This window comes from Podarcis erhardii (assembly GCF_964252035.2).
Source record: "Podarcis erhardii genome assembly, chromosome: 11".
NCBI lineage: Eukaryota > Metazoa > Chordata > Lepidosauria > Squamata > Lacertidae > Podarcis > Podarcis erhardii.
In genome coordinates, this window is record NC_138501.1 from 56,096,776 (window position 1) to 56,119,642 (window position 22,867).

A 22,867-nucleotide genomic window follows, 5' to 3' on the forward strand; every position below is an offset into this window, starting at 1 on the left:
GCCTTGTCCAGCCTCCATCCCTCTCAGGTCCTGGGGGTCAAGGGTGACCAGCACCCAAAGGGACACAGCAACTGTCTCCTTATGCCCTCACTGTTGGCCAAGTTCAGAAGATGTCGCAGGAATGTCCCACGGAAGGAATCCCCCTTTAGGCACAGGGACTTCCTCTCAGGCCTCCCAGTTCCACTCCCCTTCCACCCCAACCAAAATGTCCATTTTTACAGAGAAGAAGGGCTGCACTCTGGAATCCTTATCTGTGATTCCTGCATTGCAGGCAGTTGGATGTGATGGTGACATTTTGGATCCCTTCCAGCTCTGCCATTCTATGGTTTCAGCAAATGGCCCCTGAGGAAGAACATTCCTTCTCCTCCAGATTCCCACCACACCCTCTTTGCAGTGTTCAAAATTAGCCAGGCGCATTTTGCACCCGGCTCTCAGCCACTTGCGACCAAGTGAAGATGCCCGGGTGCCAGGATGGCGCCTGACATCTCCACCATCTGCAGGCCTGGGGATCCTTGGTTCTGGACTGCTTTCATGCACTAATACTCTCCTGCAGGAATAGGCCAGGATATATGTGGACTGTCCCTCGAAGTGACTTTTCTTCTTGAAGTTCTCAAAATTCTTAACCTAGCTCAGGGTTGTCATCTGAACTAGCCAGATGTTTAACTGGTAATCAATCAGTCAGTCCATCATCTGAAAAATAAGACTTTAGAGCCATCTTGCCCCAAAATGACAACCAGATATTCCATTTTGGTGACCGTAACCCTGGTTTAAGGAACCATTTGACACCTAGCTTATATATCTGAGTTTGTAACACAGCCTCTTTGTACAGCTGGTGGCATCCCACTTTTCTTCCTCTGACTCCTCTTAGCCTCCCTATTTATTTCTCACCCTGCCTTCCTCCTCCCAGAACCCCATGGCTGCAGCAATGGGCAGGGGGGTGCCCCCATGCTCTCCTCACAACCACCCTGCCAGGTGGGTCAGTCCAAAAGAGGGTCACAGGCCACACAGCAAGCTCCCTGGCAGAGCAGGGAACCTGAACAGGGTCCCTCTGAGGACCCCCATCCCTTGGATTCTGACTTGATTCTCAGGAACTCCCTGGAGAGGCAGGCGGGGGAGGGAGGAGAGGAAGCCTGGAAACAGGAACAGCAATGCGGGGGGGGGGCAGCTTCCTGTCCGCAAAGATGGGTGCGGATGGGCCTTGCTTGGGCCGAGCTCCGAGGTCTCCCCTCCAGGCACACACCTTGGGGAGGAGAGCTTCCGTTCCTCCCCAAACATCTTCCGGGGACGGGGAGGGAAAGACTCAGCTCCTCACCCCAAGAAGGGTGGGCTTTGTGTCCCTGCATCTGGCACAGAAGTCCCTCTCCATCTTCCAAGGCAGGCGGGAGAAAGAGGCTCTCCAGACTGGTCCTCTCTGCAGCTGATCTTTATCAAGCTTGCAACATCCTGTCCCAGGTCAGGACTCTCGTCATCGCCTCCCCCACCACAAGAGCAGGAGAGGAGGCTGCTGGATCTGACCAGCGGCCCATCTAGCTCAGCATCCTGTTTTCACAGGGGCGGACCAGATGCGTCTTCTGGAAAAGCAGCAAGCAGGATTGAGGCCCTGGAGTAGCCCTCTCCTCTCCTGGGGTTTCCAGCAAAGGGGTGTTCGGAAGCATTGCAGCCTCTGATTCTGGAGGCAGGCAGAGCCCAACACTTGGACCAGCAGCCCAACACTTGGCACCCATTGCCACTCATGGGAAAACAGAGGAGGAGGAGCACACACCCACACACCCACAAGCCCATTCACAACCAGCTGTTCCCCTTTTCTCTTTCCAGTCACATGCTGGGAAGGCTCCCAGAGCTACCAGCCAATCACCTATCCCGCACAAGCTGTGTGATGCATATACCGTATTTTTTTGCTCTATAAGACGCACCAGACCATAAGATGCACCTAGTTTTTGGAGGAGGAAAACAAGAAAAAAAATATTCTGAATCTCAGTAGCCAGAACAACAAGAGGGATCGCTGCGCAGTGAAAGCAGTGATCCCTCTTGCTGTTCTGGCTTCTGGGATAGCTGCGCAGCCTGCATTCGCTCCATAGGACGCACACACATTTCCCCTTACTTTTTAGGAGGGAAAAAGTGAGTTTTATAGAGCAAAAAAATATGGTAAATGTAACAACAACAACAGCATTCATCCTGGTACATGAACGGACAGGGAGAGGGAAGAGCTGCCCACCCCATGACCCCTTTGCAAGGCATAGAAAGTGTGGCCAAAGGGGGCAGACCTTGGTTCAATTCACCCCCAGTCCCAGGGACTCAGGGACCCCCAGCCAGCCAGCCGGTGACTCTCCTCCTGCGCACAGGAAGAAACAACACCAAGATGCTGGGAGGAGCATCTCTGAGGGAGAGCTGAGTTCTGGGTTTCCCAGGGGGGCAGGCAGGCAGGAAGCCCCCACCTCCCCACACTGTGCTGAGTTACATAAACACCTCTCATCTTGTCCTGCTTCCTTCTTTCTAAACCTAAAAGCCCCAAACGCTTTTAGCTTTTCCTTATTGGGAAGTAACTCACATCTTCGTCTCCCAATTATTTTTGTTGGTTCGGAATTTCCATTGGAGATAAATTCCTTAAGCCATGCTGACGCGGGGAACACCCTCAAGAAGCACTGATAACATAGCAATATTAATAACGTGATTTTTTAAAATTAAGGATATTAATTCCTGCATTGCAGGGGGCTGGACTAGATGGCCCCCGGTGTCCCTTCCATCTATATAATTCTATTAAACTGTGAATGCAGGCATCCCCAGAAACTCACGGGTCACGCTGGCCAGCAAGAACACAGGAAGACATTTGCCCCCTTTTGCTACACGGAGAGCTCCTTGAGAACAGGTTCTGCCGCTGACCACAAGGGCGGACTCTGCTCTTCCTGTAGATTTGTCACAGGAAGCCTGGTCACTGCAGCCGCCCACCTCAACCCCAGAGCCTTCCTTTCTCTGACGTTTCCAAGATGCCTGTCAATTTGGGGAAGGGGCTCTGAGCCCCGAGTACTTGAGCTCCCCGGACTTCGCTGCATGAGCACTCTGCAGCACATGGGACTTCAGTCGGTGGGCCAGAAGCCACAGGGGGGCTTGCGAGGGCATCCCAGGCGGAGCACAGCAAGGCTGTTGCCAGGCCTACGCAGAACTAGTCTGAGGCCTGGGACAGGAGTTGGGTTAAAATAAAACGACAGAGCAGCTGGTCCAGTTGCATATGATGGCTTAGGGGCCCAGCTGACGTAGCTGTAGGGAGGACGGTGTTCTCCCCTGCCACCCTCTACATGGGCCTGGCTGCTACTGCCATGTGGGACTCCAGCTAAGGCCACAGAAGGCATCTGGGCTGGGACACATTCTCCTCTTGGTGGCATTTCTAGTCAAAATCACAAATACATGATTGCCAGACAGGCACATGAGGGTCTGGCACTCGTAGAGTTCCTGAATCAATATAGAAGGGGCTGTTTGAGGTTACTTCCTTAATGCTTTTGCAGAAATTTCTAACCGAGGAGATAATCTTATCTACTTCCTCCCTGCCTGAGCGCGCGCGCGCTCTCTCTCTCTCTCTCTCTCTCTCTCTCTCTCTCTCCCTCTCTCTCTCTCTCTCTCTCTCTCTCCTTCCTTTCAAGCCAGCAATGTGAGTAGATGTACATGCCTGGGTTCCAATCAAAACCCAGAGTCCATTTTGGAAACTAAGTTTGTATTTTGTAACATAGCAGTATTTTCGCCTGCATACGACTTTGATGTATTTGCTGCCTGCATTGAAATGTAAGTAAACCTTATAAGTTTATCTTACTAAAATGTGTGGTTCATTCTTAGCAACAAGGACAAAGAAAAGGGAAGGTCGGTGGACCACAAATAAACAAGGATAATTGCCTAATTCATAGCTTCCGGTAAGCTGCAACAGCACATAAGTGTTTATACTCTGCTAAAAGGGCTTCACAGCCTGTTTTGCTCTCCTATTTCTCCTACACATGTGGGTCAGGAGGTTTAAGTTTTAATTTACAGAGAGAAAGAGAGAGATTGCTCAGCACCACTGATTTTCAGAGTCTTTTCAGCCTTTCAGCTCAGAACCAGTGCAAAAATCACTTAGCAATAATACTAATTGAACAATGGAATTATCCCTTTAGCATTGATACTGTATAAATCAAGCTTGAATGTGCAAAAGGGGATCCCTTGGTGCAGGCTGGGTCTCAGGTCTGGACCATTTGAAGATCCCCAGGAGAACACGTCATTTTAAATGACATCATTTGGCTTTCCATTCACTTTTCTGTCTGTTTACATTTTATTTTGCTGTCAAATCGCTTTGGGACATTTCTTTTTTTGCATAAGAAGACTAACCCATTCTAAAAATACAGTAATAATGCTTGGGGGCATTACGCTACACGGTCCCATCTGCTACCTTTGCCCCCTCGACTGGCTCCCCTCTGTCTCTGAAGGCCCATTATCAGCATCTTGGCTGGGGAACATTTAGCTCACCCTCCCTGGAGGGACCAGATGCTTCTCAGCTCCTGGGGGGTCCCTCCCAGAAATCCCTTTCACGGCTGCCCTGTGACCCTTTCAAAGCTAAGTGGCGCCTGACTGGTCCTTCTGCCACAGACGCTGGAGCCAGCCTCTTCTGCCTCTGCTGCCTGCCCAAAAATGCTGCCCAGCACAAGCTGTAAGGAAGATCCCCTCCAAACCCACAGCGCCCTCTTTCTCCTCATCTTTGGCTCCCCGTTTGAAGCACCTCCCCTCAGCCTGGCAAAGGCCCTCACCTCAAAGCCCAGACCATGGGGGGGGGTGCCTGCCTGCCTGCCCCCCGCTCTGAAGCCAGTCCCTCTGTGCCCCCCTCCAGCAGCCCCCAAGCTCAGGCCCCTGGCCAGGGGGAAAGCCTCTGGCCCCACAGTGTGGGCTTGTCTCTCCTCCAGAGGGGGAGCTGGGGGGACGCGACGGGGGGGGGACGACGGGGACTTACCAGCGAGTCATTGAGCTCCACGTTGGACTCCCTCCGGGCACGAAGGATCAGCTGGCTCTGGAAACTCTGGTATTCTGGGTTCTGGGGCTCATGGTAGGTGATCACCAGCACCGTCTGCAAGAGAGGCAAGGGGATGTGAATGGCGGAGTTGGAAGGGACCCCAAGGGTCATCTAGTCCAGCCCCCTGTGATGCAGGAATTGCAGCTAAAGCATCCATGATGGATGGCCACCCAACCTCTGGCACCCGGTCACCCTATACAGAGGCACCCATGAGGAGTCAGCACACGAGGCCGAAACCATGGGGGGGACGTGGCCCTGCCAGCTCCAGCTCCAGCTCCAGCTCCAGCTCCAGGCCAGGCCTTCCTCCCCTCTCTCAGCTCCTTAGGCAAACTGTGCCCCCGGCTGCCTTCTCACCCTCAGTGAAGGGGCCCAACTGAACCTGACTAGCCCAAAGTACCTGCAGCCTGGGGTTACTCAAAGGAGGGCCAGGGTGGACCAGTCTTCTTAACTCACCCCAAAAGCTCTGCCCAAAATTGCAGATACTGAAGAAATGAGCCTATGCTGCCAATTCTCGTTATAGACCAGTATGAAGTAGGCAGCACATAAGCGGCACACAAAACACTACCAAACCATTCTATGTTCTATATCTTATATTAATAATCCAAAAATTGAGAGAACAAGGTACAAAGTGTCGGTGATGTTACATCTTCGTTGACAGCGGCATTGGATCATTGATATGTAACCCATGAGCATAACATCGCTGACACTTTGTTTGATCAAACTTACCTTTGTTGATATCTACAGGAGCCTGGCTAAAGGAACTTTAAAGACTGAATCTTCCTTTTGGACACAATTTGAATGAGTTTTCTTCTTTGTGGCTTGTGTAGCAGATTTTGTACCTTGTTCTCTCAATTTTTGGATTATTAATATAAGATTTAGAAGGTAGAATGGTTTGGTAGTGTTTTGTGTGCTATGTGCTGCTTACTTCATACTGGTCCAAAATTCCAGATTGGCAGCAGAAGACAGCTGGCCTTGCTTAAAGACCCAAGAGGAGAGCCCTCTGTGCCTGCTCAGAGGTACTCTTGTCTTTAAGATTAAGTCATATCATCTGATGCACCCATTGGACTCCCTCCTGAGCAGGCCCTGAAGCCCCAGGACCAGCCTTCATCATGGCCTACATCTTCTTGTTGGACTAGATGATCCTCAGGGTGTCCCTTCCAACTCTATGATTTTTGGGTTCTCCCCCCCCCCCCCCGCTGCTGGACTTACTCGAAAGGCCTCCTGGAGGCCTCCTGGGTCCTGGCCCTCCTTGCTCTGCCAGGGCTTGCCGGCCTCCCGGTTGCCCTCGGCTCGCAGGCTCTCTCCAAAGACGTCCACGTAGAAGAAGACGTAGTCTCCCAGGGTCATGCTCTCGTAATGCGCCAGGCGCAGGATCTGGTGCAGCATCTCCAGCGGCCCACAGATGTAGATGACTGAGGGAGGAAGCGCACAGAGGGAGGGGGCTCAGGCAGAGGCAGGGAGAGCCCTGTCCCCAGGAGACGCCCCCAAAACGGAAGGCAGCCACAGGCAGGATGGACACCTGGAGACTGCTGGGATGCTGCCGGGGAGACGGGGGCATCAGGCAGACCCCAGCTGGCTCCAGCCACCGGCCGGCAGCCAGGCGGTCACCGGTCTCCCTTGGAACAGCATCTATCAGTGACATGAGCCTCAGATACATTTAGAGCCCCGTGCATAAATCTTCTCACAGCAGAAGTGGCGGACAGAGAAATGTGTAAGCATATTTACATCATTTATTCAGCATAGTTCAGGAACAAAGGAAAAAACATCTCTGCTTCCCTTCGTCTCCAGCAAAACAGCTAAAAGCAAAAGCAATATACAAACGGAAGTTCCCAGCAGATCTATGCTGGAAGTAAACAGGCATGTGACACACAGCAGTCATGCCTGAACCCTTTGAAGGTGGAACAGAACTAGATCCTAACAGAGACAAGCTCTCTCTTGCCAAAGAGGGACACAGGCGTCTCAAAGACACATGCAGAAGGAACAAAGGCACACGTCAGCAGGTGAAAGGAGGAAAGGATTAAAGCAGGGGTAGGCAAGCTAAGGCCCATGGGCCACAAGCGGCCCACGGGGGTCATTTAACCGGCCCACGAGCCCCCCACCAAACCGAGCCTCCCGCTCGGCGAGTCCCCACGCACTGTGCTAAACTGGCGCAGCGTGGTGCAAGGACTCACTTCCCTGATGTGGGAAATCGCGTCTGTGTGGACGCAGACGCCGGAAATCGCAGGCACACACATAATCTGGCCCACGGAGGGATTTCAGCTGGAGTGAACAGGCCCAGGTGAGGTAAACCTTGCTGACCCCTGGATTAAAGGCACTTGCATTTCTGTACAGTGGTGCCTTGGTACTCAAATGCCTTGGTTCCCAAACACCGAAAACCTAGAAGTGTTGCTGTTTTTGAACATTTTTTGGAATCTGAACGTCCAATGTGGCTGTCAGCTATTGTTTCCAGGGCACCTGCACCAATCATAATCTGTGCCTTGGTTTCCGAACATTTTGGAAGTCAAACGGACTTCCAGAATGGATTAAGTTTGACACTTTTGTTTTTGCTATTTATTTTGCGTTTTTGAGGCTTTTTCGGTTAATTTGTTTTTGTGACTGTGTGGAACCCAGTTCAGCTAGTGATTGATGGATTGTGTGACTGCAGAAATGGATCTAAAGCCCCCCCCCCCATCCAAACAATGACTATCATCAGTGCAGGTAATATATATATATATATATATATATCAATCATGTACAATACTGTCTTATTTATTTTATAGTATGGTACATTGGTTTCTGCTTTCATTTTATGGATCGATGGTCTTGTTAGATAGTAAAATTCATGTTAAATTGCTGTTTTAGGGGTTGTTTTTAAAAGTCTGGAATGGATTACTCCATTTTGCATTGCTTTCTATGGGAAGGCACGCCTTGGTTTTGCAACGCTTTGGTTTTGGAACGGACTTCTGGAACGGATTAAGTTTGAGAACCAAGGGACCACTGTACTCAGCTACAAACTACGGTACCCATTTTCCCTCTTGTTATAACCTAGGAATGATTTTGCTGCAGCAGCAGATCGGGTCTGTCCAGGCTGCCACCCTCCTCCTCCTCCTCCTCCTCCTCCGAGTCACTGTCAGGGCACAGACTCTCCCAGCATCTGGTCCTTAAAGGTCGGCTGTCTCCCTGTACAGGGAGGCGCCAGGAGTCCTTCCATTTCATTGTTCCTCAAGAGCAAGGGCGTCTGAAGTGCTTCCTGGCCGGTTCTTTGCTGCTCCTGGAGGGCTGTGGGGCTGAGGGTTTGCTTCCGTCAGGCTATCCTGCTCTTATTTATTGCTCCCGTTTTGGGGTACCCAGAGAGGACAGCCTAACCCCAGCTACCTTCGCACCACCTGCCCAGAAGCATAGACCACAAGGTGGGGGGCTGCTGCAGCCTCCGGCTAAGACCCTCTGATGGGGAGACCCTCTGCTTTGCCCGGTGTCAGCTCCTCAGACGGCTTGGCTCATAAGGACAGAAGAGGGGGCTGCTGGATCAAGCCAATGGTCCATCAAGGCCAGCATCGCCCGTTCTCACCGTGGCTGACCAGATGCCTGCAGGACCCCGGCAAGCAGGACCCCTGCGGGGGGCACAAGAGCAGCTCTCTCCTCCTGCAATTTCCAAGAAGAGCCTGTTGGATCAGGCCCAAGGGACCCCACCTGCTTGAGAATCCTCTTCCCCACAGGGGCTGGCCAACCAGGTGCCCGTTATGGGGAACCTGAAAATGAGGTCTGAGCACAAGAGCACTCTCTCTCCCACTCCTTGGGAATCCCAGTATGCAGAGTTTTCTCCCTCCAAAAGGGGAAGCAAAGCATGGCTAGAAGCCACAGATAGCCCTCCCCCCCCTGCCCAATTGTCTAAAGGTAAAGGGACCCCTGACCATTAGGTCCAGTCATGGCTGACTCTGGGGTTGCAGTGCTCATCTTGCTTTATTGGCCAAGGGAGCCGGCGTACAGCTTCCGGGTCATGTGGCCAGCAGGACTAAGCTGCTTCTGGTGACCCAGAGCAGCGCACGGAAACACCGTTTACCTTCCCGCCGGAGCAGTACCTATTTATCTACTTGCACTTTGATGTGCTTTCGAACTGCTAGGTTGGCAGGAGCAGGGACCGAGCAACGGGAGCTCACCCCGTCGTGGGGATTCGAACTGCCGACCTTCTGATCGGCAAGTCCTAGGCTCTGTGGTTTAACCCACAGCACCACCCACGTCCCAAATTGTCTAATCCCCCTTTAAAGCCATCATTAAGTTTTGAACTGTGACCATGTGAAGAAGTGCCAATTCCTTTTGTCTCTCCCGAATCTTCCAGCCTTCAGTTTCATTGGGTGAGTTAGAGAAAGAGAATCTTCACCACCATTCATAATTGTGCACGCCTTGGTCATGTTACCATTTATTGGCTCTTCCTTGTAAATGAAAAAGCCCCAAATCTTCTAACAGTCCCTCACAGAAGACTTGCTCCAAGCCCTTGATCATATTATTTCCTTCCTCACATTCTGTCCCATATCATGGCACTTCAAGGAGGGGGCCTGGGGGTCCCAGGGGGTCTCCCACCCAGGCACTGAGCTATCTGTCAGGTTTGGCTTGGCAGCTTTTTGAGGAGCTGGGGGGGGGGAGCCTTTTTAAGGGCGCATCACACTGGAAGGAGAGGAGTCCCGTGAGCCTCGGGGCTTGGAGAGAGGGCTGCCACAAATCTCTGGCTGCCCGGCCTTTGTTTGTTTCAACCATTTGTATTCCACCTAATCACAGTCATCTCTAAGCAGCGAACAAGAGACCCAATGCAATAAGACTAAAAATGACTTAAACATTTCACATCAGAATTCAATTAAAAAGCCAGCTGGAATAAATAAAAAAAAGGCGTTCAGTAGGCTCTGGAGGTTCAACATCATACCCTCCAACATTTCTCCAGTGAAAATAGGGACGTCCTATTCCATAATAATAATGATATTTTTAGTATTTATACCCTGCTCCAGCCACTCTGGGCAGCTTCCAACATACCATATTGTCAGGGCTGCCCGAGGTCCCAGCTCACAAAGGACCAACGCCAGTTCGTTGTTATATACAAAAGTCTTTATTGAAGTTCAGTTTCGATTTCAAAGTCATGGCGTGCAGCTCTACGTCTCAACTCTAGACCGCCGAAGCTCCGTCTGAATCTCCTCCCCCCAGACACCAGTTTAAGACTCTAGCCTTGCTCCACCTCTTCCATTGCTCTTTCCTCCTCTGGGTCCTTCTGTCCGCTGGGGTCTTGCCCTTTCTAGACTCCTCTGACGCTGAGTCCCCTGAGTCTTCCCCCAGCCTCCGGCGGGCTTTGGGACCTGGTTCCCAATCCGGGTTTTCCGCTGTCCCGCGCGCCTGTACATTTGAACTTGGCGCGCGCGCCCAGCCGCCAACCTTTCTCCTGACCGTTACACTGCTCCTGTCACTGCTTCCCTCTTAGGGGGGGCTAGCTGGACCTGACTTCCCCTCCGTTCCCTCACTCTGCGATAGAGGCGTGGTCAGCCCTGACTCATCTTCTCTCCCTACTGGAGGAGACGCTGGCCCTGATACATGGGACTCTTCCCCCCCACTCCGCTCTGGTGGGGGAACTGGTCCTGATCTCCCGCTGCTGCTTTGGGAGTCCCCGCTGGCCCCTTGCTTCTGGTGCGTCCCCCCTGGGACCCCCCTTGCCCTGGCCATCGGCGCCCCCCTCTGGGAATCTTCTGATTCGCTGGAGAGGCTCATGGAATCTCTCGGGCCACTGTCATACTCCCCTACGCTGCCCTCAGATTCTTCCCCTTCACTCTCCGTTTCCTCTCTCCCCTGTGCCTCTGCTCCTGAGCCCCTGACACATATATGAAAACATAACAAAACATTTAAAACACTAAGAATCTTCCCTCTCCAGGACTGCCTTCAGAAGTCTTCAAAGGGTTGTATAGTTACTTATCTCCTTGGCTCAGGGGTCACATAACTCCATCCCCTCCAACATTTCTCTGAAGAAAATAGGGATGTCCTAAGGAAAAGCGGGACATTCTGGGGTCAAATCAGAAACCGGGACGGCTTCAGTAAATCCAGTCCTGTCCTGGAAACATAGGGACACTTGGAGGGTCTGCCTGCCTCAGGGAGGGGGCCTGTCAGACCTCAACTTTGAGGGAGTTAGCTTCACACAGATGAGCCAAGGAGGCATCTGAGTCCTGGGGGACCAGGGACAGGGACTCCACTGAGGACCTCAGGGACTGAGCAGGATGTGTGTGATCCAATCTGTTTGGCTGATGCTTGAACCTGACCTGGTGGCGTATGGGCAGCCAGTGCAAGCTTTGGATCATGATGAGCTGGTGATCATCTGACCCCATCAACAGTCAAGCCTTTTGCTCCAGCTGCAGCCTTCAGACCAAGCCCAAGGCCAGCCCCACCCAGAGCACATGGAGGCTACCAATGCATGTATCACCATGGCCAAATTTCCCTTGCCCAAGAATTGGCATAGTTGGCAGACCAGCCACACCTGGTGAAAGTCACTCCAAGCCACTGAGGCTACCTGAGCCTCCAGCGACAAAGACGGGTCCAGGAGGAGCAACCCCAAACCTGGAAATCTCTGGGAACCCCCCCCCCCAAGTGCCTTCATCTTCCCAGGGGTCTAGCTCAGTCCCCCGGCCCCACTGCTGTGCCCAGACTACGGTCCAGGTCGTGCCCATCCTCTCCCGACTCCGAGGTTATGGCGAAGGAGCAGCCCTGGCACAGCCAAGGCAGCGAGAAGAAACAGCACAAAAACATGTTTGGGTTTGCGGTTGTGGCGAAAGAATTTGCAGGTTCCCGGATTCCAGCACCTTCTGCCTGGCTCCGTAATTGGAAACAGAGGGCCCCACCAGGCAGCTCCAGTTACAGGAAGGAGGGGGCGGCTCCTTGCGTGGCACATGATGGGGGGAGCCCTAGCCCACGGCAGGCTGCCTGCCATAGGAAAGTGGGCTGCAGCTTCTCCAGAGAGGAGAGGAGGGGAGGAAGGCCCTCTCCAAACCTCTCCAGGAAGCACGGCCCCCTCCTTCCCCGCCCCAACCTGGCCCAGCTGGCAGGCAAGGGATGTTGAGCAACAGCTGGAGAGGCAGCAGATGCTGGGATATCAGGCAGCCCACACGGGCGCCCAGAGGAGCCCCTGAGTGCCCCCTGGTCTCACCTTCCCTTTTGCACGAACCCCAGCTCTGGCCTTTGAGGAGCAGGCAGGCGGCAGACCAACCTCCAGGGCACACATGGCACATTGGCATGACTACCGCGCTGCCTGGAATGCAGGCCATGCCTCGCTGAGGCAGCACACCAACACTGTCGCACCAGCGAAGAGTCACGGGCCCCAGGGCACTCTTAGGACTCCAGACCCTCCCTCGCCTTTGTCTCAAGTGGATCTGGATAGGGTGGGAGAGCAACTGGCACCCTCGAAGGGGGGCAGGGAATCATTATCACTTCCAAAGGCAAAAACAGATGGGCGGGAAATGAGATCAGGAAATTAGGTTGCACCAGAACTGGCAGCCTGGGATGAGCCCTGGCAGAGTCCAGGCATGCCTTCCAGATTTCCGGGCAGGGAGAGGAATTCAAGTTCAGCTAAAGGACTGGCTGGCCTCAAAGTCTGCCTGACTCCCATCACAGAAAAACTGACAGCTTGATGAAGGGCTGTCCGCCATACAGAAGGACAAGCCTCGCTTTGGAAGTGGCAGCCTGGCTGCAGCAAAGGCAACTCCTTCTTTGCCAACCCCTGGAGTTCTTCAAGAGCGTCAGCAAGCAAGTGGACAGAGGTGGTCTGATAAGACCCTGCAGCCCTGGACTTTCCCAAAAGCTTTTGACAAAGCCCCTCCCACAAGGGTCCCGAGTGACTTTCACAGTCATGGGATAAGAGGGAGGGTGAAAAATAGAAACAGAGGGTAGGAACAAGTAGCCTGTTTTCACGAGAAGCAGTGCTATTTTTTTAGAAAAAGAGGTGCCAGAACTCACCCTGAACGCCTCCCTTGATCTCTTATAATGGCAGCGGTGCCCCCCTGAGAGGGTCCAAAACTGAGTTCCATTGAGTTCCAGCTGAAAGAAAGCCCTGATGAGAATACAGTGGTACCTCGGGTTAAGAACTTAATTCGTTCTGGAGGTCCGTTCTTAACCTGAAACTGTTCTTAACCTGAGGTACCACTTTAGCTAATGGGGCCTCCTGCTGCCACCACACAATTTCTGTTCTCATCCTGGAGCAAAGTTCTTAACCCGAGGTACTATTTCTGGGTTAGTGGAGTCTGTAACCTGAAGCGTCTGTAACCTGAAGCATCTGTATCCCGAGGTACCACTGTATATTAAGCAGTGTGGTCTGGGCATAAGGAATACTAGAGGGATGGAAATGACTAGCTTAGAGGTGGCTTTACAAGACAATTTAAGCAAATTTATGATGAAGGAGGCAGAGGAAAAAGAGGAGGAGTAGGCCTGGCAATGAGTGATGGCTGAGCCCACCAGGAGTTAAGTCTTCTGTGGCTGCAACTCCTAGGAACCAAAAACAACCCAAGAGTCTTGTGTGACCTTAAAGGCTAGCCAATTTATTATGGCATAATCAGCTTTTGTGGTCTTGAGTCCACTTCATCGGATGCAGAAACCCTCACTCACCCATTGGGAGGGAGGGTTGTAAGCAGGAAGATTGGAGCGAAATGAAGTGTGCAAAGTCCAGGCAAGGACAATTCAGTTAGAACTAGGCAGCCTGCAAAATAACGAAGGGGCCTTCAGCACCATGACAGGTGATCCAGAAATGGACTTGGTGTCTCTGAGTTAACTGGCAGCTGCATTGCGACAGGAGGCCACTGCCTTTGTTCAGACCCAGATATATATTATTGTACTTATTGGTGATTTACGTCAGGCATTTCTTAGACAAGACACATCTGACAAAGAGAAAAAGACAGAGAACCAAGAGGAGAGGGCAGAGAACCACTTGCCTTCCCCTCCAGCAACCAGCTGAAAGCCCTTCAAGGCCCCACCAAGGATCTCCAGCCTTTGACCGAGAATCTACTCCCCCACAGCAGGCCCTGCTGACAGATAACCCCCTAGCCCAAAACAGCTTCTCAGCAGCAGCAGCAGCAGCAGCAGCAGCAGCGACAGGCACATCCGAGGAGAAGCAGACCCAGGGGCAGGCCCTGCATCAGGCACAGATGCCAGCTCTGCCAGCCACGCCAGATCCGGCAATACTATCACAGACTCCAGAACACCAGGGGCTCCTTCAATTGCTCTCCTTCCAGCCTGACATAAAAAGCCCTTCTGCAATTCTGCACCAGACAGAGAGGCCCGTCTCTCTGCAATAGGAACACTGGTCAGGGAATGAATTGCCTGACCACTATAGTCCATTCATTAGCAACCTAAAGGCTGGATTACTGTAATCCAGGGCTATGCAGGGCTGCCCTGGGGTCTGGGGCAGAATAATCTTGTTGGTGGTGGTGGTGTTAAATTTATATACTGCCCTTCATCTGAAGATCTCAAGGCAGTTCACAAGATAAAAATACAGAATAAAGCCACAAAATACAGAATAAAGGCAACTACAAAACAAGAACCCCCTCTCCACATTTAAAAGGTCCTAAGGCTGTTAATCAACCCAAGGTCTGGATGAAGAGGGATGCTTTCGCCTGGTGCCTATACCTGTATAATGAAGGCGCCTGGTGAGCCTCTCTGGGAAGAGCATCCCAGAAATGGGGAGCCAGTGCAGAAAAGGCCCCTTCTTGTGTTGCCACCCTCTGGATGTCGCGTGGAGAGGCACACAAAGAAGGCCTCAGAGGATGACCTCAGGGTCTGGATCAGTTTATATGGGGAGAGGCGGTCCTTGAGGTGTTGTGGTTCTGAGCCATTTAAGGCTTTATAGGTCAAAACCAGCGCTTTGAATTGTGCCTGCAGTCAGACCAGGGTCAGCATTATATGGTCAACAGTTTTGTCCCAGTGAGCAACCTGGCTGCTGAATTCTGCACTTCAGCTGACATTTCCAAACCATCTATCTCCAGGGGCAGCTGAATCTATAACACATCGCAGCAATCTAACCTAGAGGTTACCAGAGCATAGACGACAGGAGTGAGGCTGTCCCTGGCCAGATAGGGATGCAGCTGGGCTACTAGTCAAAGTGGATGGAAGGCAGCTGGACGGCTGATGGCGGCCCAGGGTGACTGGGAGTGGCCACTGAGACCACATTGGCTCCTGAAAGACCTACATTGGCTCCCAGTACATTTCTAAGCACATTTCAAAGTGTTGCTACTGACCTTTAAAATCCTAAACGGCCTCAAAGGCCCAGTGTACCTGAAGGAGCGTCTCCACCCCCATCGTTCTACCCGGACACTGAGGTCCAGCTCCGAGGGCCTTCTGGTGGTTCCCTCCCTGCAAGAAGGGAGGTTACAGGGAACCAGGCAGAGGGCCTTCTCGGTGGTGGTGCCCTCCCTGTGGAATGCCCACCCATCAGATGTCAAGGAAATAAGCAACTATGTGACTTTGAGAAGGCATCTGAAGGTAGCCCTGTTTTGGGAAGTTTTTAATGTTTGGTGTTTTATCGCTGTTTTTAATATTCTGTTGGGAGCCGCCCAGAGTGGCTGGGGAAACACAACCAGATGGGTGGGCTATTAATATTAAATTATTATTATGATATTATAAACAGCAGCATTGGCTGCCCATACACTATCAGGGCAGGGACAAAGTCCTTGTTTTACTCTACAAAGTCCTGAACCACTTAGCTCCAGGGCACCCCAGGCACTCCCTGATGCCTTCTATCCCAGCTCTGGCACCAAGATCATCTGCAAGAGCATCGTTGGCTGTTCCCTGAGTTGGCAAAGCTCCTTTGACAAGAACAAGGAGGTCCGCCTTGGGTGTCATCAGCCCAGTCCTGTGGGATGTTCTTCCACAGAGATTTGTGGTATGATAAGGTAAAAGCACATAAAGCGTTTAAAAACCATATTGTTAGAAAAGCACTGTTTAATGTTTGGATAAGATATAAGGATTTGTTAGAAAATAAAACCCTGAGATGGTTGTCACCAATGGAAGCGAAGTCTCAGAAAAAGCTCAATATGGAGGCCAAATGGCCGAAATATTGGGAAATTTTGGAACAAGATGGAGACAGAGTAAAACTGCAGAGTTTTGAAAAATTAAAAAACAAAGTGCGAGATTGGCTCCATTATTACCAAATAATGGAGGCATATAATTTGGACAAAAAAGTTGGCTTCCAGGTGGAAAAATCAAAATTGGAAACAGAATTGTTAGATCCCAAAATTAAGAATTTGTCAAGAATGTATAACTTGCTGTTGAAATGGAACACTCAGGATGAAACGGTGAAATCTGCTATGATTAAATGGGCACAAGATGTTGGACATAACATTATGATGGCTGACTGGGAACAGTTATGGACCACTGGTATGAAATTTACGGCATGTAATGCCCTAAGAGAGAATTTAATGAAAATGATTTATAGGTGGTACATGACACCAGTTAAGCTTGCAAAAATTTACCATCTGCCCGAAAATAAATGTTGGAAATGTAATGAGACTGAAGGTACATTCTTTCACCTTTGGTGGACATGCCCAAGGATTAAGACATTCTGGGAGATGATCTATAATGAAATGAAAAAGGTATTTAAATATACCTTTCTGAAGAAACCAGAGGCCTTTCTCCTGTGCATGGTAGGCCAACTGGTGTCAAAGAAGGACAAAACTTTCTTTATGTATGCAACAACAGCAGCAAGAATACTCATCACGAAGTATTGGAAGACAGAAGATTTACCCACCCGGGAAGAATGGCAGATGAAAGTGATGGACTATATGGAACTGGCGGAAATGACTGGCAGAATCCGAGACCAGGGAGAAGAGTCAGTGGAAGAAGATTGGAAAAAGTTTAAAGATTATTTACAGAAATATTGTAAAATTAATGAATGTTAGAAAAATGATGGAATGAAGTTATATGGCTTTCGCAGAAATGTTATAAGGAATTAGGTACAGACAGATTGTAAACGTATTAAAGGGAAAAAACAAGGTTAGAATATGTTAAGATAAATTACAGGACAGAAAACCAGAGGAAGATGGAAAGGAATTGCTGAAACAGTTAATTGAAGCGGAATACAAAAAGGGAGGTGTGAGGAGGTCGCTGAAACAAGTGAACGAAAGTTATGATATCGAAATTAATGGATGTGTTTTTAATTGTTTTTGTTTTGTTTGGTTGATTAAATGTTTTAGGGTTTGGGGTCTGTGGTGTTTTTGTTTTTGTTTTGTATTGTATTGTTTAATTCTTTTTCTTTTCTTTTGTAATCTTTAAACTGCTAATAAATATTTTTTTAAAAAAGAGAGAGATTTGGAAGGCACCTCTCATTCTAAGTTTGCTGAAAACTTTTCTTTGCCGCCGGCCTTATTCAGGCAATTCAGAAAAAAACCTTCTGTACTTGTTAGCTGATGATCTATGATTTTAAGTTGTTATGTGTTTTCTCTTGTATATATGTCATTGTTGTAAACCACTCTGAAATTTATGAAACTACAGTACTGTATACAAGTGTTTTTGATAAGTAAATAAAGCTATAAATGGACACAAATCTCACACCAGAAATCGCAATAGCCAAAAAGCAGCGGGGGAACATTGTGAAGGCTTCCAAGTCACTCTGTGACCAACCTTAAGGTGGCCACATTTGAAGGGGGATTGTGACATGATGCTGCTGAATAACATGAAATTCATTATGGGCATAGAAAACTGGAATATAAGAACAATAGAATTATACTCATTATTTTCCATCATTAATTTCTCTCATTGCCTGTTAGCACTGTGTGAAGGACTTCCTTTTATCCATCCCAAATCTTCCAACATTCAGCTTCACTGAATGCCCACAAGTTACACTGGTACCTTGGTTTCCAAATGCCAAAAACCCGGAAGTAAGTGTTTCAGTTTTCAAACTTTTTTGGAACCCAGACATTCTATGTGGCTGTCGGCTATTGATTCCGGGGCACCTGCACCAATCAGAAGCTACACCTTGGTTTTTGAACATTTCAGAAGTCAAACAGACTTCCAGAATGGATTAAGTTTGGAGCTTTTGTTTTTGCTATTTATTTTGTGTTTTTGTTTTTGAGACTCTTTTGGTTAATTTGTTTTTGTGACTGTGTGGAACCCAGTTAAGCTACTGATTGGATTATGAGACTGCAGAAATGGATAAAAGCCCCCTATCCATTCAATGATTTATCATCAGTGCAGGTAAAAAAATTTTTTTTTTTAAATTTTTATCATCTACAATACTGTTTTATTTATTTTATAGTACAGTACATTGATTCCTGCTTTCATTTTATGGATCAATGGTCTTGTTAGATAGTAAAATCCATGTTAATTTTTTGTTTTAAGGGTTGTTTTTAAAAGCCTGGAACGGATTAATTCATTTTGCATTACTTTCTATGGGAAAACGCGCCTTGGTTTTGGAATGGACTTCCGGAACAGATTAAGTTTGAGAAGCAAGGGACCACTGTACAGTATTGTGAGAGGCAGCCATGCTCCTTAATAGCTGCTATCATTTTATAAACTTCTACCCTCGGGTATAGGGTGGCATATAAATTCAATAATTAAATAATAATAATAAATATACCATGCCACCTCTCTTACTTCTCTTTTCTCCAAGCTATGAATTCCCAAACACTGCAACCTTTCTGCAAAGGAGGGTTGCTCCATTCTCTGGATTGTTCTGGTCGACCCAAATGACCCACCTGTATCCGGGCCCAAGAGGGGAGAAGCCTCAGCAGGAGCTGCAGAGACAGCCAACAGCTTGCAGAAGGACAAAAACAGTATTGTGAGCCTGCACAGAATGCTCAGAGACGGTTGGGGAGATGGAATGAAGTGCCCTGGGAAAGGGCACGAGGGACTGGCTGGCACACTTCATTGCAGGTCCCACTTGTTTCTCATATATATATTTGTCCCCGCTAATAATGGATCTCCCATGAAACATGTAATTTAGCCCTCAGCTTTAAGCCATAAAAATCACAGTGTGGGCGGAAGGAATATTTGCCACAAGGGATTGAGGGGATGACGGATGACAGCTCTCCGCTCTCCTGCCTGCTCTGACCAACCTGCCAGCCTCAGCTCAGGCTGCAACAGGCTCCTCTGGGGCAGCCCTTCTTTCCAGGAGCCTCTCCCTGCCCCTGCCTGCAGCTCACAGCTCTGCCTTCCCCCTTAGGGCCTACAACCTGGGGTCTCCGGATCAGTCAGCAGCAGATGTGTCCAACCTGCTGCTGCTCCCCAGGAAGGAGAGGGGAGGTTGATGCAGTGCAAACACACTGGGAGAAGAAATATAGTGTGCCTGTCAGGGTGCTTGCACTGCGCTGACCTCCGACCACCTCCCCACCCCCTCTCCTTCTGGGACTGGAAAGGGAGCAGGCAGCCTGTCAGTTTGCCAGTAAAACTGAATTACTGTGTCACGAAATGATGCATGTCTAAAAAGTGTGTCAACCACATGGAAAGTTTTGTTTTAGGCTCTAGGTTGGGGTCACATCAGACATGACATTAAATGTGTCTTTGCATGCAATGTGCTCTCTCACTCTCTTTAATGTAAATAGCAGCCTCTTGGAGTGGGGGAGGGCAGTAATTATCAGGATCAAAGCAGGCAAGAGTGGGTTAACCCTTTCCTCCCCAGCTGCAATCCTGATGAAAACAGCTCCTCCAAAGTGCCCAGGACCTTGCTGAGCTCAGACCCTGTTTGTCTCCTGCCTAATCTTGGAATTTCAAACTCTGGTGCTGAAGATCAAAGATTAGGTGAATATTTGCTGTGCAACAGCTGTGGAGCCCCCAAGAAGACTGAGGGAGAGCACTCACCTCCAAAATTCTCTGAGGAATGTTGAAGGCGTTTTTAATTTAAACCACAATCCTATGCATGTCTATTCAAACACAAGCCCTCTGCAGCTCAGTGAGGCTGACTCCCAGGTGAGTGCTGCAGATTTTACAAAAGCCTGCCATAAGAAAGATGCTTGAGGGCCAAAGTATGAAGTGGGAGGAAGGGAGAAGGGGGCTGGGGAAGGGGTTGCTCAGAGAAGGCCCAGGGCTGGGGGGGGGGGCAAGTGAAGGGTCAGGCAGACCAGAAGATCCCAGCAGAGCCTCAGACCAGAGCAAGAAGCAGCAAGCTGGTTCTCCGCAGGCCAGACCCCCCTCCCCTAAGAGCAGAGGACAGGACCATCCTCCGCCTCCCCCCACAACGCAGCCCTCCGGCCATCTCACGGGAGCCTGGCGTGTGGTTGCAGGAGGGGCTGGGGAAGAACCTCCCGCCCTATTCTCAAGCCACGCTCGGCTCCCTCTCTGTCAGACAGGAGTTCAGCGGCAGTTCGGGGTTGTTTTTTGGTGCAGGGAGAGAGAACCGGGGCCGCCGTCTCCTCTGGGCTCCCAGCAACTGTCAGCCAGGAGACATCAGACATCTCGGCCGGCCTTCCAGGGGTGTGACATTCCTGAAATTCTCACATTTAAATCTAACCCAGCTCCCGTCGTCAAAGACGCTGCAATAAACTTTTCCCCCTCTTGGAAGGGGGAGAGGTGGCGGCTTCCCGACAGGCAGGCAGGCAGGCTGGCTCTGCCCCGCTCTTCCCTACAAAGGCCGGCCTGAGATGGGTCCCAGCGCGGCCCCAAGGCAGCGGCACTGGAAGGCACCTCCAGCCCCGGAGCCCCGTCTCAGGCCGGGCCGGCTCGCCCACCCATCCGCCCGGCAGCGAGTGGGCCGGGGGTCCGCCCTCTTGCCCTCTTGCCCGGGGCTGGCGGGGGGGCTACAGCCTCCTCGCGGAAGAAGGCGGCGGCGACGGCGGCAGCAGCAGCAGCAGCAGCTGTTCTTTTCGCTCACGGCGCCCCCCGGCCCGCGCCTGCCTCGGCCTGCGCCAGAAACGCCCCCGGAAAGCTCCGCGGAGGCAGCTGGCCAGGTGCGGCGGCGGAGGCTGGAGAGGCGAGCGCGCGGCGCATCCGGCAGCACGACGGCGCTCCTGCGCCCGCTTCCCTCGGCCCCCGGTCCGGCCGCGCGCTCGCCCCTCCGCTGTCCCGGGGGGCGCCCGGCAGAGGCGCTCGGGCCAGGCCCCTTTCCCCGGCCTGGCCGGGGGGGGGGCTGATCCCGCCCCACGCCTTCCTGCCTCCCTCCCTGGCTGTCCCAGGCGGGCTCCGTGCCCGTCCCGATGACACAGCAGCCGCCGAAGAGGCTCCATTAGCAGCCGCAGCTGCAGCTCGGATCGATAAGTGCCTCCTGGCGCATCCATTAAGGAGGAGTGTCAGGCTGCCCTTGGCCAGCTCCTCCCCCCCCCCCCGCCTACGCCCGGAAAATGGAGGGCTCGATCTGGCCTCGGGGTCTGTGAGCGCCACCCCCACCCCAAACTGCCAAGCGGTCCTCGTAGATGCTGAGATAGTTCCAACCGGGTTCCCTTGATGGATGGATGGAGGATCCCTGGGATGGGGTGGGGGGGGCATCTATTTCTCCGTGGCCACACAAGGGCAGCTCCTCCGCCTTGGCTCCCCCCTCCACCAGTCCAGGAGTGCCCCCCTCCGTCCCCTCTCGGAGTCGCAGAGCCCAACTCGGGACAGAGATCTCGATCTCCGGCCCAGAGGAGGCCCGACGGCAGCGGAGGAGGTGCCGTCTCGCCGAGAAATGCCCGCAGTCTGAGCGGGGCTGGGGGGGCTGCATGCAGACGGAGGTGGGAGGGACTGCAGGCACCCGGGACACGAGCCCCCCTTCCCGTCCAGGAGCAGCAGGCGGCCCCCGCTCACCTCTCCCGTTGGCCCGGATGAACTGCACGGCGGTGTCCGGGCCGCCGCCATCGTCTGCTGCGGCGCCGCCTGCGTTGCTGCTGCTGCTGGCGTTGTCTCGGGGCGCGTAGATGTGGTAGCCGACGGTGAGGCCGGCGTGGCGGAGCTCCTGGTAGACGCCCTCGATGGTAAAGTAGAAGGGCCGGTCGTCGGTCTTTCGGTCGACATAGAGGAGCGCGGCGCGGGAGCTCCAGTTGAAGCGCTCGTGCAGGAGGGCCGCGAAGGCGCCCAGCTTGGGCGCGGACGGGCCGGTGCGCACCAGCGTGGTGTAATGCTCCTTCTTGTGGCTGAAGTCCGAGGCGACGGCGCCGGCCGTGAGGAGCGGCAGGCCCCAGTGCGAGGCGAAGCGCCCCACCGAGGCGGCCGGGTAGACGCAGCCGGGCCCCAGCAGCACGTCCGGGTCGTGGTAGAGCTTCAGGTCCACGGCCTGGAGCGGCGCCACCGACTCCGAGCAGGCGCCGTTCAGCTCCGACGTGGCGTTGACCGTGCGCATCGACAGCCCGGCGGCCCGCAGCGCCGGCTCCAGCGCCTCGAGGGCTAGGCGCACGGCGGGGCCCACCCGCGGCAAGGCCCACGGGTAGCTGGGGTTGTGCTCGGGCAGCACCAAGGCCACCGTCACCACCGTCGCGGCCGCGCTCCCGTTGGCGCCCTCGCCCAGGCCCGACGAGGCGGCCGACAGCGAAAGGGCCACGGCGGCGACCACCATCAGCGACGTCTTTGGCGAGGCCATGGCGGGGACGCGAGGAGGGAGTCTGCTCCGCTCGGCTGCTGCGTGGCTACCCGGGGGCCGCTCGCCACCACCTCCTTCGCTTCGCTGCCGCCGCGGGGCCGCCAGATCCCTTCTGTGGGCCGCCGGGCTGCCCTGCGCTCCCCAGGAGAGGCCGCCCCCTCCGCGGCCAGCCCCAGCCGCCCACCCTGCGCCTCCCTCCGGACGCCGTGCCAGAGCCGCCTGCAGACGTGGGGGGGCAGCGCCCCCTGGCGCCTCCGTCCGCGTCCTGGCAGCCCAGGCGCCCCACCAGGCCAGAGGCCGCGCTCCAGAGGCGGCGGCCCGGGGCGCGGCTCCATCCCGCCCGCCGGGCAGGACCTGGCCCGCTGCTACTGAACGCGGCC

At 52.6% G+C, this 22,867-nt stretch overlaps 1 protein-coding gene across 1 annotated transcript in view; it reads right to left on the reverse strand.

Annotated features, from left to right (window-relative positions):
- NPR2 (natriuretic peptide receptor 2) overlaps nt 1-22,585 on the reverse strand; it is a 36,484-nt gene extending 13,899 nt beyond the window's left edge. Inside the window, exons 1-3 of the mRNA XM_081881396.1 lie at nt 21,719-22,585; nt 6,233-6,435; nt 4,964-5,077 (exon numbers count right to left, since the gene is read on the reverse strand). Coding sequence (XP_081737522.1) covers nt 4,964-5,077; nt 6,233-6,435; nt 21,719-22,487 — 1,086 coding nt within the window. The 5' untranslated portion in view covers nt 22,488-22,585. The remainder of the gene's footprint in view (nt 1-4,963; nt 5,078-6,232; nt 6,436-21,718) is intronic.
- Between the last annotated feature and the right edge of the window lie 282 nt (nt 22,586-22,867).